The sequence below is a fragment of the Amblyraja radiata genome, chromosome 16, assembly GCF_010909765.2.
Source record: "Amblyraja radiata isolate CabotCenter1 chromosome 16, sAmbRad1.1.pri, whole genome shotgun sequence".
Lineage (NCBI taxonomy): Eukaryota > Metazoa > Chordata > Chondrichthyes > Rajiformes > Rajidae > Amblyraja > Amblyraja radiata.
The window spans coordinates 15,496,857-15,509,170 of NC_045971.1; the positions used below are offsets into that span (position 1 = coordinate 15,496,857).

The following is a 12,314-nucleotide window of genomic DNA, read 5'->3' on the forward strand; positions in this document are numbered from 1 at the left end:
TGTGCCCAGTGGACTAGAGGCCCCCGCACACCTGCGCCACCGTTGGATGTTGTCCCATAGTAAAATATTCCGTATTCCTGCAACAACCAACTCCTCCATGCACTTTCTCTATTCCAGTTACATGTACTCCCTCTAAACATTGCTATAATGTCCTCTACAATGCAGTGTCTCAACCCAAAACATCGACAATTCCTTGGAGACACTTCAATCTGAAGAAGGGTCCCAACCCCAAACATCACCTGTCCATTTCTCTCCACAGATGTTTCTCAAACCGCAGAGTTCCTCCAGCAATCTGTTTTTGTTTTCTCTGCATCCTCTGTGTTCAGTATGTTCTCTCTCTTCCTGCTATTTAGCACACTCCTACAACATGTCACCAATCAGCGTGTACCATTTAAACCAGCTTTAGGAGCAGGATTGGGCCATTTCCCCCCATCTAACCTATTGATTCTAGCCTATTGATCTAAATTATTGATCAAGCTGATGGCTGATCTTCCTCCTCGGCTCCATTTTCTGGCACCATCTGCAAATCCTGGGATCACCGTGGAATCAAGGAACCTACTGGTCTCCATTGTGAAGGGACACTGCCTGAGGCTCCACATCTCCTGGGGATGGAGAATTACAGAGACTCACCAACCCCAGATGAAGCCAATAGTGATTGATGTAAAACCAGAAAACCTTAAAAATAGTTGGAATGAGCAGAGCCAATGCGAACTAATCCAAAGAAAACTCAGATACAATTGATCTGGTGGAGTTTCTTTTGAGGATATGACCAGCGGAGGTGGTGTGTTTGGATTTTTGGAAGGCTTTCAATAATGTCTCTCGCAGCAGGTTGGTTAATAACATTCGAGCACACGGAATTGGGGGCTAATGTACTCGCATACATAAAGCTAGAGGCCTGACAGGTATGACGAATTAATTTGGGGCAATAAAGATGTGGGGGCTGGGACATAGTAGCTAAAGGGGGGGTGTGAGACAGGACTGGCGTTAATGTTCCAGGATACAGGTGCTTACAGGCAAGATAGAGGTGGGAATAAAAAATTATATTTCTTTATTCACAGGTAGTAATCCGGACATTACAACCTCAAGTGTCCAGCTCTTTAACCTTCCACCTAATTACATAAATCCATGTTGCAGGACCTTATCTGTCTTTTTACCTGTTATTAATACCAATATGTACCATGACCTTTGGCTGATCAAGGAGAGCTACTTTGAAACATCATTGATCCTGGCATCAGGGAGGCTACTGGGGGGGTCACACACGTGGGCACAGAAACACTCGTGTGATCCCTCGCTCTCTAATTCCCAGCCACCATAACTCGTAGTCATTTTCTCCACTGTTTTCCAGCGGTTTTAACCTGGCTATCGCTGCCTTTCCCAACAGCATCCAAAATGCCCACCTGATTGATAGTCCCGTGTTGCCCTCCTCACCAAAGGTCCAGAGTGGGGAAGTTCACTGGTGATTGCACAACGTTCCATTCCCAACCCTTCAGCAAATGAAGCAGCCCATGTCAGAAGTGTAGCAAGACCTGTGAGACACTCGGGCAGGGGCATACACATGGCAAATAATATTCTTGTATTCGTATCTTGTATTTTCTAATGAGGAACCTGTTTGGCCCGCAGACTGAAATAATAATAATAATAATAAATTTTATTTATGGGCGCCTTTCAAGAGTCTCAAGGACACCTTACAAAAATTGAGCATGTAGAGGAAAAACAAGTAAGGGGAATGAAATAAATAGTAGAGACATGATCAGGCTCACAATGCAGTCCGTTTCTCCACTTGCTTCTAAATCACTCCCCTATCTCCCCCACTTGTCCCCTCAGCCGGCAGCGATTTACAATTGATAATTACCCCAACACCAGCATGTCTTGGCAATGTGGACGGACACCGGACCCCCTGGGGGCAATTCACTCGGTTACAGACAACGTGCTAACTCTTAAAGATGGCACTGGAGGTCAGGATTGAACCATGGTCACTGGAGCTGCCAGGCAGCAGCTCTACCTCAAAAATGCTGGAGAAACTCAGCGGGTGCAGCAGCATCTATGGAGCGAAGGATAGATCCTTCGCTCCATAGATGCTGCTGTACCCGCTGAGTTTCTCCAGCATTTTTGTGTACCTTCGATTTTCCAGCATCTGCAGTTCCTTCTTAAACAGCAGCTCTACCTCATTGTGTTGCCCATTTGTACCGAGAAATACCCTTGCCATGAAATAAAAATCTAATTTACTTTTTACTTTTTAATCTCATATTGCCCCGCCGTTAGTATCCTGGGGTTTGTTGAGCAGAAACTCAGCTGGAAGTAAACTGGTGGCTCCTGGAGCAGATCGGAGGCTGGGTATCCTGCACTTCCGAATCCCCAAGCCTTTCCACCAGCTGCAAGCCTCAAGCGAGGAATTCTGGACGACCACCATCCAGGAGAAAGTAGCTAGTTTAATTTCCACACAGTTGTCCACAATATACATTCTCTGCCTCCTTCCCCAGTGCACAGTGGCTGCAGGGTGAACCCTACACAACAGACGCTGCCTAAACTCGCCCAGGTGACTGGTTTACAAAATAAGACACTAAATGTAATTGTGATTATTTCTCAGTCAAATTGCACCTTTCAGGAAATTCAATTGAACACTTTTGATTACAAATTGCTCTTGCGTGAAGATGTGATTCTTCATATCAATATGTGTGGAATGATATAATTCCCCATGTGACTTTACTTCACTAAGAAGAAAGGCAGCAGGCACTTAGGAACATCACCACCTAGAGATTTCCCTCCATCTTGGTTTATCATCAGTTTAGTTTATATTAGAGATACAGCGTGGAAACAGGCCCATCGAGTCCCCACCAACCAGCGATCGCCGCAGACTAACACTATCCTACACACACACTAAGGACAATTTACAATTTTACCAAAGCCAATTAGCCTACAAATCTGTACGACTTTGAAGCGCGGGAGGAAACCAGAGAAAACCCACACAGGTCATGGGGAGAACGAACAAACTCTGTAGAGAGAGCACCCGTAGTCAGGATTGAACCGGGCCTCTGGGGCTATAAGGCAGCTACTCTACCGCTGCACCTAAATTTATTCTACACTGCTTTCTAAATTTATTGCTGGACCTTTATTATTGCCATGTCTACACCCTGGAACTCCTGCCCCAACAACATTGTGGGACTCTTGACGATAAAGACTAATGGATGTAACTAGTCCATTATGTGACTCATCATCACCTTCTCACCAACAGTTGGAAGCACAATATAATGCCTGGTTTGCCAGTGATACCCAGACACTGAAAAAGACAAAAATGCCTCATTGTTCATTTTCTGAACAATGTTTCTTTCTCTGATTTATTCCCACATGTGTCTGGGTGAAATTCTGTGTTTGGAAATGGACAGATTCTGCTCACCTGGCTGCAGGTTCCTTAGAGACACCATCTCATCCAGCTGCTGCAGGTAAGACCCCCCCCCACGCCCTCACTCCCCACCGTTCAGGCTGCTAGTGTCGGTGACGTAGGGTTAAAGCGTACAGAAGTATCTAAAGTTCCCGATAGTTTTTGCAGCGAGGGTGCAGAATTTAAAAGTGTTTTGTCCACCTCGACATTAATGCCAGATATGCCGGCTCCATGTCTCAGAGCTCTATCGCTCATCCTTCTGAACAGCTTGTGGTGCTGGGATAGTTTCCCAACCTAAAGAATAGCCATGGGTCTCCAGCGGGTGACAGTTCCGCTCATGGACTCAGCAATGGAGAAACCAAAGAGGCAATTAAAAACAAAGTTTCATCGCCTGGTTTGAGCGCCTGTGTGTATTGGTGACAAGACTGTGAATGAACAATCGAGAAGCATTTGATGCCTGGAGTGGACTCATTTTGCTTTCTTCATCGGAGTAGCAGTTCGTACAACTCAGAGCAGGTGGACAGAGGCACAGCTAGTGACAATGTGGACACATCCAGACAGAGTCAGCAGCTCGTACACTGGGGCCACAGCAGCATTAACTTACTGACTTAGTGAGTAGATCTATTGGTCAATGATCCAGTTCAAATCGCATCACGCCTTTTGAAGATTTAAACTCAATACAGAAATAGGTGTACGAGTAGGCCATTTGGCCCTTCGAGCCAGCACCGCCATTCAATGTGATCATGGCTGATCATCCCCAATCAGTACCCCCCGTTCCTGCCTTCTCCCCATATCCCCATGACTCCGCTATTTTTAAGAGCCCTATCTAGCTCTCTGTTGAAAGCATCCAGAGAACCTGTCTCCACCGCCCTCTGAGGCAGAGAATTCCACAGACTCACCACTCTCTGTGAGAAAGAGTGTTTCCTTGAATTCAAGAGATTAAACCTCCTCTTCTCAGTGAAGAACAATAGTATTTAAAGGTGGTCTTGGTAATGGCTGCCATGGACTTGCTAAAATGCTGTAAAAAACCACCTGGTTTACTCAGGCTCTTTGGAGGAGAAAACCTGCTGCCCTAATACCTGACTCCAAACGTGAATGTTAATGAGGGATTAATAGGTATCCACAGCTAGTCAATGATATAAAAAAACTAACACATCTGTGTGAGCCTGCTCCAGAAGAACATCCAAGAAAACAGTTTGTATTATTCTGGTGCTTGGCTTGATTGGAATGCTGGAGCTAATCCAGGCAGCCTGGCTACTGGTTAACATGGTAACCCAGACAAAGGACGCCACTCCATAAAGTGGTGACCGCTGGTGAACCCAGGAATCCCTCCATCATACAGCTGAAGACAACTTTAAGTGGGGAAATTTACTGGACCTAGTAACAGCATTTAAGAGGCATCTGAACAGGTACTTGAATGAGCGAGACACGGTGGGCCGGTGGGCCTGTTTCTTTGATGTACAACTCTGTGACTATGGGTTCTGGTAAAATTAGACAAATTGCAGAATTTGGGTAATTTCTCTGCTGTTTCATTATTCCCAAGATAATTCTTTCCATCTCAGCTAAAAGAGACACATATTAACCTGATTTTCTATTTCTTTTTAATCATCTATAAAAGCTCTGAATGTCTGTTTTTATCTTTCTTCCCAATTGACTTGTTTTTAACTTTTCCTTATCAATTTCTCAATTTTCCTTTGCTGAATTATGAAAATGTCCCCAATTCCTAGTGCTACTGCTCTTTTTTGATAACATTATATGCCTTTTCCTTTCATACAATACTATCCTTAATTTCTATTGCTAATTGCAGCCAGATGATTTTTCCTGTTTGGGTTAATTGGCCATCAAGTAATTTAAGTAGGTACACAAAAATGCTGGAGAAACTCAGCGGGTGCAGCAGCATCTATGGAGAGAAGGAGATAGGTAACGTTTCGGGCCGAAACCCTTCTTCAGACTGGGTGGCGGGGAGTAGGAAGGAAAAAGGGAGGAGGAGGAGCCCGAGGGCTGGGGGATGGGAGGAGACAGCTCGAGGGCTAAGGAAGGGGTGGAGACATCAAGGGCTAACAAAATTGGGAGAATTCAATGTTCATGCCCGCCGGATGCAGGCTCCCCAAGCGGAATATGAGGTGCTGTTCCTCCAATTTCCGGTGTTGCTCACTCTGGCAATGGAGGAGACCCAGGACAGAGAGGTCGGATTGGGAATGGGAGGGGGAGTTGAAGTGCTGAACCACCGGGAGGTCAGGTAGGTTCTTGCGGACCGAGCGGAGGTGTTCGGTGAAACGATCGCCCAACCTCCGCTTAGTCTCACTGATGTAGATCAGCTGACATCTAGAGCAGCGGATGCAGTAGATGAGGTTGGAGGAGATACAGGTGAACCTCTGTCGCACCTGGAACGACTGCTTGGGTCCTTGAATGGAGTCGAGGGGGGAGGTAAAGGGACAGGTGTTGCATTTCTTGCGGTTGCAATGGAAAGTGCCCGGGGAGGGGGTGGTACGGGAGGGAAGGGAAGAATTGACAAGGGAGTTGCGGAGGGAGCGGTCTTTGCAGAAGGCAGACATCGGGTGAGATGGGAAGATGTGGCAAGTGGTGGGATCACGTTGGAGGTGGCGAAACTGACGTAGGATTATCTGTTGTATGTAACGGCTGGTGGGGTGAAAGGTGAGGACTAGGGGGATTCTGCCCTTGTCGCGAGTGCGGGGATGGGGAGAGAGAGCAGTGTTGCGGGGTATGGAAGAGACCCTGGTGCGAGCCTCATCTATGGTGGAGGAGGGGAATCCCCGTTCCCTGAAGAATGAGGACATTTCAGATGTCCTGGTGTGGAACGCCTCATCCTGGGAGCAGATGCGGCGTAGGCGGAGGAATTGGGAGTAAGGGATGGAGTCCTTACAGGAGGCAGGGTGGGAAGAAGTGTAGTCCAGATAGCCATGGGAGTCAGTGGGTTTGTAGTGGATGTCGGTCAGGAGTCTATCACCTGCGATGGAGATAGTGAGGTCAAGGAATGGTAGGGAAGTGTTGGAAATAGTCCAGGTGTATTTCAGTGCCGGATGGAAGTTGGTGGTGAAGTGGATGAAGTCAGTCAGTTGTGTGTGGGTGCAGGAGGTGGCCCCAAAGCAGTCATCGATGTAACGGAGGTAGAGGTCGGGGATGGGGCCCTGGTATGTATTGAACAAGGATTGTTCGACGTACCCGACAAAGAGGCAGGCGTAGCTGGGGCCCATGCGTGTGCCCATAGCTACGCCTTGTGTTTGGAGGAAATGGGAGGAGTCAAACGTGAAGTTATTGAGGGTAAGGACCAGCTCCGCTAGGCGGAGGAGAGTGTCAGTGGCTGGGTATAGGTTGCTCCTCTGGTCGAGGAAGAACCGGAGGGCTTTGAGGCCATCCTGGTGGGGGATGGAGGTGTAGAGTGACTGGACGTCCATGGTGAAGATGAGGGGGTGAGGGCCTAGAGAATGGAATGCGCGGAGGCGGCGGAGAGTGTCTGAGGTGTCTTGAACATAGGTAGGAAGGGATTTGACCAATGGGGATAGTATGGAGTCAAGGTATGTGGAGACTAGTTCGGTGGGGCACGAACAGGCAGAGACAATGGGTCTACCGGGACAGTCAGGTTCGTGGATTTTGGGGAGAAGGTAAAAACGGGCCGTGCGGGGCTGGGGAACAATGAGGTTGGAGGCTCGGTCGGGCAGGGCGTGGGAGTTGATGAAGTCCGTTATGGTGCTGGAGATGGTGGCCTGGTGCTCGTCAGTGGGGTCATGGTCCAGGGGTAAGTAGGAGGAGGTGTCCGAGAGTTGGCGCGTGGCCTCAGCTTTGTAGAGATCGACGCGCCAGACTACCACAGCACCTCCCTTGTCGGCTGGTTTGATAACCCAATCTGGGTTGTTGCGGAGTGATTCGATGTCAGTGCGTTCAGGAGGGGAGAGATTGGAGTGAGACAGGGGAGTGGAGAAGTTGAGGCGGTTGACGTCGCGACGGCAGTTTTGGATAAAGAGTTCCAAAGCCGGGAGGTCACGAGGGGAGTTCCATGAGGAGGGAGTGCGTTGGAGACGGGAAAAGGGGTCATCAATGGGGGGCGAGGACTCCTTCTCGTGGAAGTGCGCTGTGAGGCGGAGGCGACGGTAGAAGAGCTCCAAGTCGTGGTGGGCGCGGAACTATTTGAGGTGGGGTCGGAGGGGGACAAAGGTAAGTCCTCTGCTGAGGACAGACCGTTCGGTGTGGGAGAGGGGGAGGTCGGGGGGGATGGTGAACACCCGGCAGGGATGGGGGTTGGGGCCGGAGGGAGGCAGGTGGGTGGACTGGGGACGAGGTGATGTGTGGTGGTGGGTAGTCAGGGCGTGGGGGGGGGGTGGGGGGTGAGAGGGCTATAATGTGGGTGGGGAAGAGCGGGGGTCACATAGTTGGAGGGGGATGGGGAAGACTCAGTGGAACAGCCACTGAGGTTGGCAAGGCTGGGCAGACTGGCACTAGGACCCAGTGGCGTCAAACCCAGGAGAGAGGGAGTAAGCAGCGTGGAGGCTTCAGGCCCAGTGCAGAGTCCAGGCTCCAGGTAAGGCGACGGCTGTGGGTAGTTGGAGGGGAGGTGGAGTGGCGAGGGTCACCGGACCGGATGGTCGGAGTCCCGTGGCAGTTGAGTCGGGGTCCGCGAGAGGTCCCGGTGGGTGGATAGTCGGCGGGGCGGCGCGGGTCGGGTCGGCCATAGCGGTGGGGCGGCGAGATGAGTCGGGTGCGTTGCGGCGGCCATGTTAGGCGGGCCCGGTCCGGCGGCGGTGCCCGGTAGGTCCTGTGCGGCGGCGATATTAGGCGGGCCCGGTGCCCCGGCGTTGTTCAGTGGGCCCGGTCCGGCGGCGATATTAGGCGGGCCCGGTGCCACGGCGTTGTTCAGTGGGCCCGGTCCGGCGACGATGTTGGATGGGCCCAGTGGGACGGCGATGTCGGCCCTACGACATTTTCGACACCTCCAACGTGACCCCACCGCTCGCCACATCTTCCCATCCCCCCCCCCCCCCCCCCCCCCGTGGCACCGGGCCCATCTTCCCATCCCCCCCCTCCAACACTTCCCTACCATTCCTTGACCTCACTATCTCCATCGCAGTTGATAGACTCCTGACCGACATCCACTACAAACCCACTGACTCCCATGGCTATCTGGACTACACTTCTTCCCACCCTGCCTCCTGTAAGGACTCCATCCCTTACTCCCAATTCCTCCGCCTACGCCGCATCTGCTCCCAGGATGAGGCGTTCCACACCAGGACATCTGAAATGTCCACATTCTTCAGGGAACGGGGATTCCCCTCCTCCAACATAGATGAGGCTCGCACCAGGGTCTCTTCCATACCCCGCAACACTGCTCTCTCTCCCCATCCCCGCACTCGCGACAAGGGCAGAGTCCCCCTAGTCCTCACCTTTCACCCCACCAGCCGTCACATACAACAGATAATCCTACGTCAGTTTCGCCACCTCCAACGTGATCCCACCACTTGCCACATCTTCCCATCTCCCCCGATGTCTGCCTTCTGCAAAGACCGCTCCCTCCGCAACTCCCTTGTCAATTCTTCCCTTCCCTCCCGCACCACCCCCTCCCCGGGCACTTTCCGTTGCAACCGCAAGAAATACAACACCTGTCCCTTCACCTCCCCCCTCGACTCCATTCAAGGACCCAAGCAGTCGTTCCAGGTGCGACAGAGGTTCACCTGTATCTCCTCCAACCTCATCTACTGCATCCGCTGCTCTAGATGTCAGCTGATCTACATCGGTGAGACTAAGCGGAGGTTGGGCGATCGTTTCGCCGAACACCCCCGCTCGGTCCGCAAGAACCTACCTGACCTCCCGGTGGCTCAACACTTCAACTCCCCCTCCCATTCCCAATCCGACCTCTCTGTCCTGGGTCTCCTCCATTGCCAGAGTGAGCAACACCGGAAATTGGAGGAACAGCACCTCATATTCCGCTTGGGGAGCCTGCATCTGGAGGGCATGAACATTGAATTCTCCCAATTTTGTTAGCCCTTGATGTCTCCTCCCCTTCCTTAGCCCTCGAGCTGTCTCCTCCCATCCCCCAGCCCTCGGGCTCCTCCTCCTCCCTTTTTCCTTCCTACTCCCCGCCACCCCCTATCAGTCTGAAGAAGGGTTTCGGCCCGAAACGTTACCTATCTCCTTTGCTCCATAGATGCTGCTGCACCCGCTGAGTTTCTCCAGCATTTTTGTCTACCTTCGATTTTCCAGCATCTGCAGTTCCTTCTTGAACGAGTAATTTAAGTAAACGACTTAGTACTTATTTGTTCTGTGTTAGCCTTTGCTTGTTAATTTTAGACTTTGGAGATACAGTGTGGAAACAGGCCCTTCGACCCACCAAGTGCCCGCTGGCCAGTGATATCCCTGTACACTAACACTATCCTACACACTAGGGACAATTTACAGAACCCAATTAACCTACAAACCTGTACATTTTTGGAGTGTGGGAGGAAACCGGAGCACCTGGAGAAAACCCACGTGGTCACAGGAAAAACATACAGACTCTGTAGCGACAGCACTCGTAGTCAGGATGGAACGTAGGTCTCTGGCGCTGTAAGGCAGCAACTGTACCGTTGCACCACTGTGCCACCCACTGAACTGTTGTACGTTGGACTGTAGTTTCTGAATCTCCCATAACCAAGGCGTCCGGGGTTGATATCTGCAGTAGAGGTGCAAGTTTTGGCAGGGTGGGGCAGGTCATGGCTGGCATCTATGGGAGAAGGGTGCATGTCATCCAGAACAGTGGACAGGACAGAGGGGAACACAGTCCTTGCAACGGTGTAAAGAGGGGGAACATAATCCCTGGGATAATGCTCAGAAGGAGGGGGAGAATGTAATCATTGCAGAAACATGCAGGGGAGAGGAGGAACATAATCCCTGGAACAGTGCACAGAGAGGGGAAATATAATGGGAATATAATTCCTGGAGAAATACGCAGGGTAGTGAGGAAGCATAATCTCTGGAGCAATGCACAGTGGAGAGGGGTATATCTTCTGGAGTGTGTGGATGAAAGAGACACCCCTGGAGCAGTGGTCAGTTTGCTAGGGTCTTGTAGCCCGGTCGGAACACTGGGTGAGGCAGCGGCAGACACCGGAGAGGGTGGGAGGGTGACAGTGGCCTGAGGGCCTGTGCAGAGAGCAGGCAGATCATTGGAGGGAGGACTATGGCAACAGACCTCAGCACTGACTACGATACTGGTGGGGTGGGAAGTCCTCTTCTGGCCCTGGAGAATACCTTCAAGCCAAGTCAAGTTGAGATTGTTGTCACATGCACCAGTACGGTGAGGTACAGGTACATTGGTTGCAGCAGCATCATGGGTGCATAGACTCGGACCACACACAAAAATGTCAATTATACATAAATTGCATACTAATTCTGCAAGACTATGAAAAGAAGAAAGCTGCAAAAAGCAAGATATCTGCACCTAACACAACTGGAAAGCTAATCCGTGATCGTGCAATAGGTGGGCCTTAATGTTCTGCTGCTGAGGTACCATTAAAGGCCTGTCCCACGAGCATGCGACTCCATGCGGCAAGCGCGACCTAAAGGGCCTGTCCCACGAGCATGCGACTCCATGCGGCAAGCGCGACCTTACGTGGTCGCTTGAGCCATATGGCCCCGCGGGGCCGGTCCCACTTCGATCACCGGAGCCGTATGGAGTTGTGCGGAGCTGGTCCCGACATCGCCCGGGGCTCCGAAAAACTGACCGTGTTCAAAAATTCCGCGCGGCAACGGCCTGCCGGCCCGCAACCACCTCGACGCCGTACGTCACGCGCGAACTTCCCGCGGACTTCGCTCGAACTTCATGTCACTCACTCGACCTCCGCGCGGCCCCCGCTTCTGGTTTGGTCGCGCTTGCCGCATGCAGTCGCATGCTCGTGGGACAGGCCCTTTAGGTCGCGCTTGCCGCATGGAGTCGCATGCTCGTGGGACAGGCCCTTTAGGTCGCGCTTGCCGCATGGAGTCGCATGCTCGTGGGACAGGCCCTTTAGGGATGTGCGAGTCGGTTCAAAAACATGAAGATTGTAGGAAATTAACTATTCTTGCACTAGGTGGGGTGCGACTTCAGGTTTTATACCAGAAGCCAGAAGCGGGCATGGCCCAGTGATGGGGATCCTTGATGATTGATGATACCTTCATGAAGCTTTGCCTCATGTAGATGCTTTGGATGGTAGCAATGGCTGTGCCCGTGATGGACTGGGTTGATCCACCTGGCCTTTGTGTTCCTGCCATCAGAATTGCCGTACCAGGCAATGATGTGACCATGAGGATTCTTCCTCCAGTACATCTGTGGAATTATGTTAGAGTGTTCAATGACAGACTGAATCTCTTTACACTTCTACGGAAGTAGTGGCGTTGGCACGCCTTCTATGTAATTGCATCGATGTTCTGGACACAGGACAAGGCATCCACCATGTTAACGCTCAGGAATTTGAAACTGCTAATTCTTTCCACCAACGAAAACGGGCATGGGGCCCCCAGGCATCCCCTCTCAAAGTCAAACATCGCCACACTAATGAATCCTTCCGCCACATCCGTGCTTCCTCTTAACTTCTCATCTCCAAAGCAGCCGGTGTGAATGACAAGTGGAGGTAACTTTACTGACTCAGTCCTCTCACAGAGCGAATGGGCCAGTGGCTGTGGTCTGTGTGAGATCATGAACACGTTAAAAAAATAAAGGGAGTGGGCCATTCACCCCTTCAAGCCCGCACAATCGATCATTGAGATCACAACTGGTCTTCTTCCTCAGTGGCATTTTTCTGCTCCATCCCCAGGTACCCTGAATCCAATCGATTTCTGTTTTGGACATACCTGATGATTGAGCTTCCACAGATCTCCAGGTTGGAGGTTTGCTGCCATCTGACTAAGAAATTTCTCCTGATTTATGTCCTCATTGTCTACCACTTACTCTCAAAATGTGTCTACGGTCTTG

The 12,314-nt window shown here is 51.1% G+C and overlaps 1 protein-coding gene across 4 annotated transcripts in view; it reads left to right on the top strand.

Annotated features, from left to right (window-relative positions):
- LOC116981952 (microtubule-associated protein tau-like) overlaps nucleotides 1-12,314 on the top strand; it is a 64,882-nt gene that overhangs the window by 40,239 nt on the left and 12,329 nt on the right. For 3 of the 4 annotated variants that reach the window (XM_033035198.1, XM_033035197.1, XM_033035200.1), the window contains one exon: nucleotides 3,384-3,440. The exons of the other annotated variant lie outside the window; for it this stretch is intronic. In XM_033035198.1, the coding sequence (XP_032891089.1) occupies nucleotides 3,384-3,440 (57 nt within the window). The remainder of the gene's footprint in view (nucleotides 1-3,383; nucleotides 3,441-12,314) is intronic. 4 annotated transcript variants of the gene reach the window in all.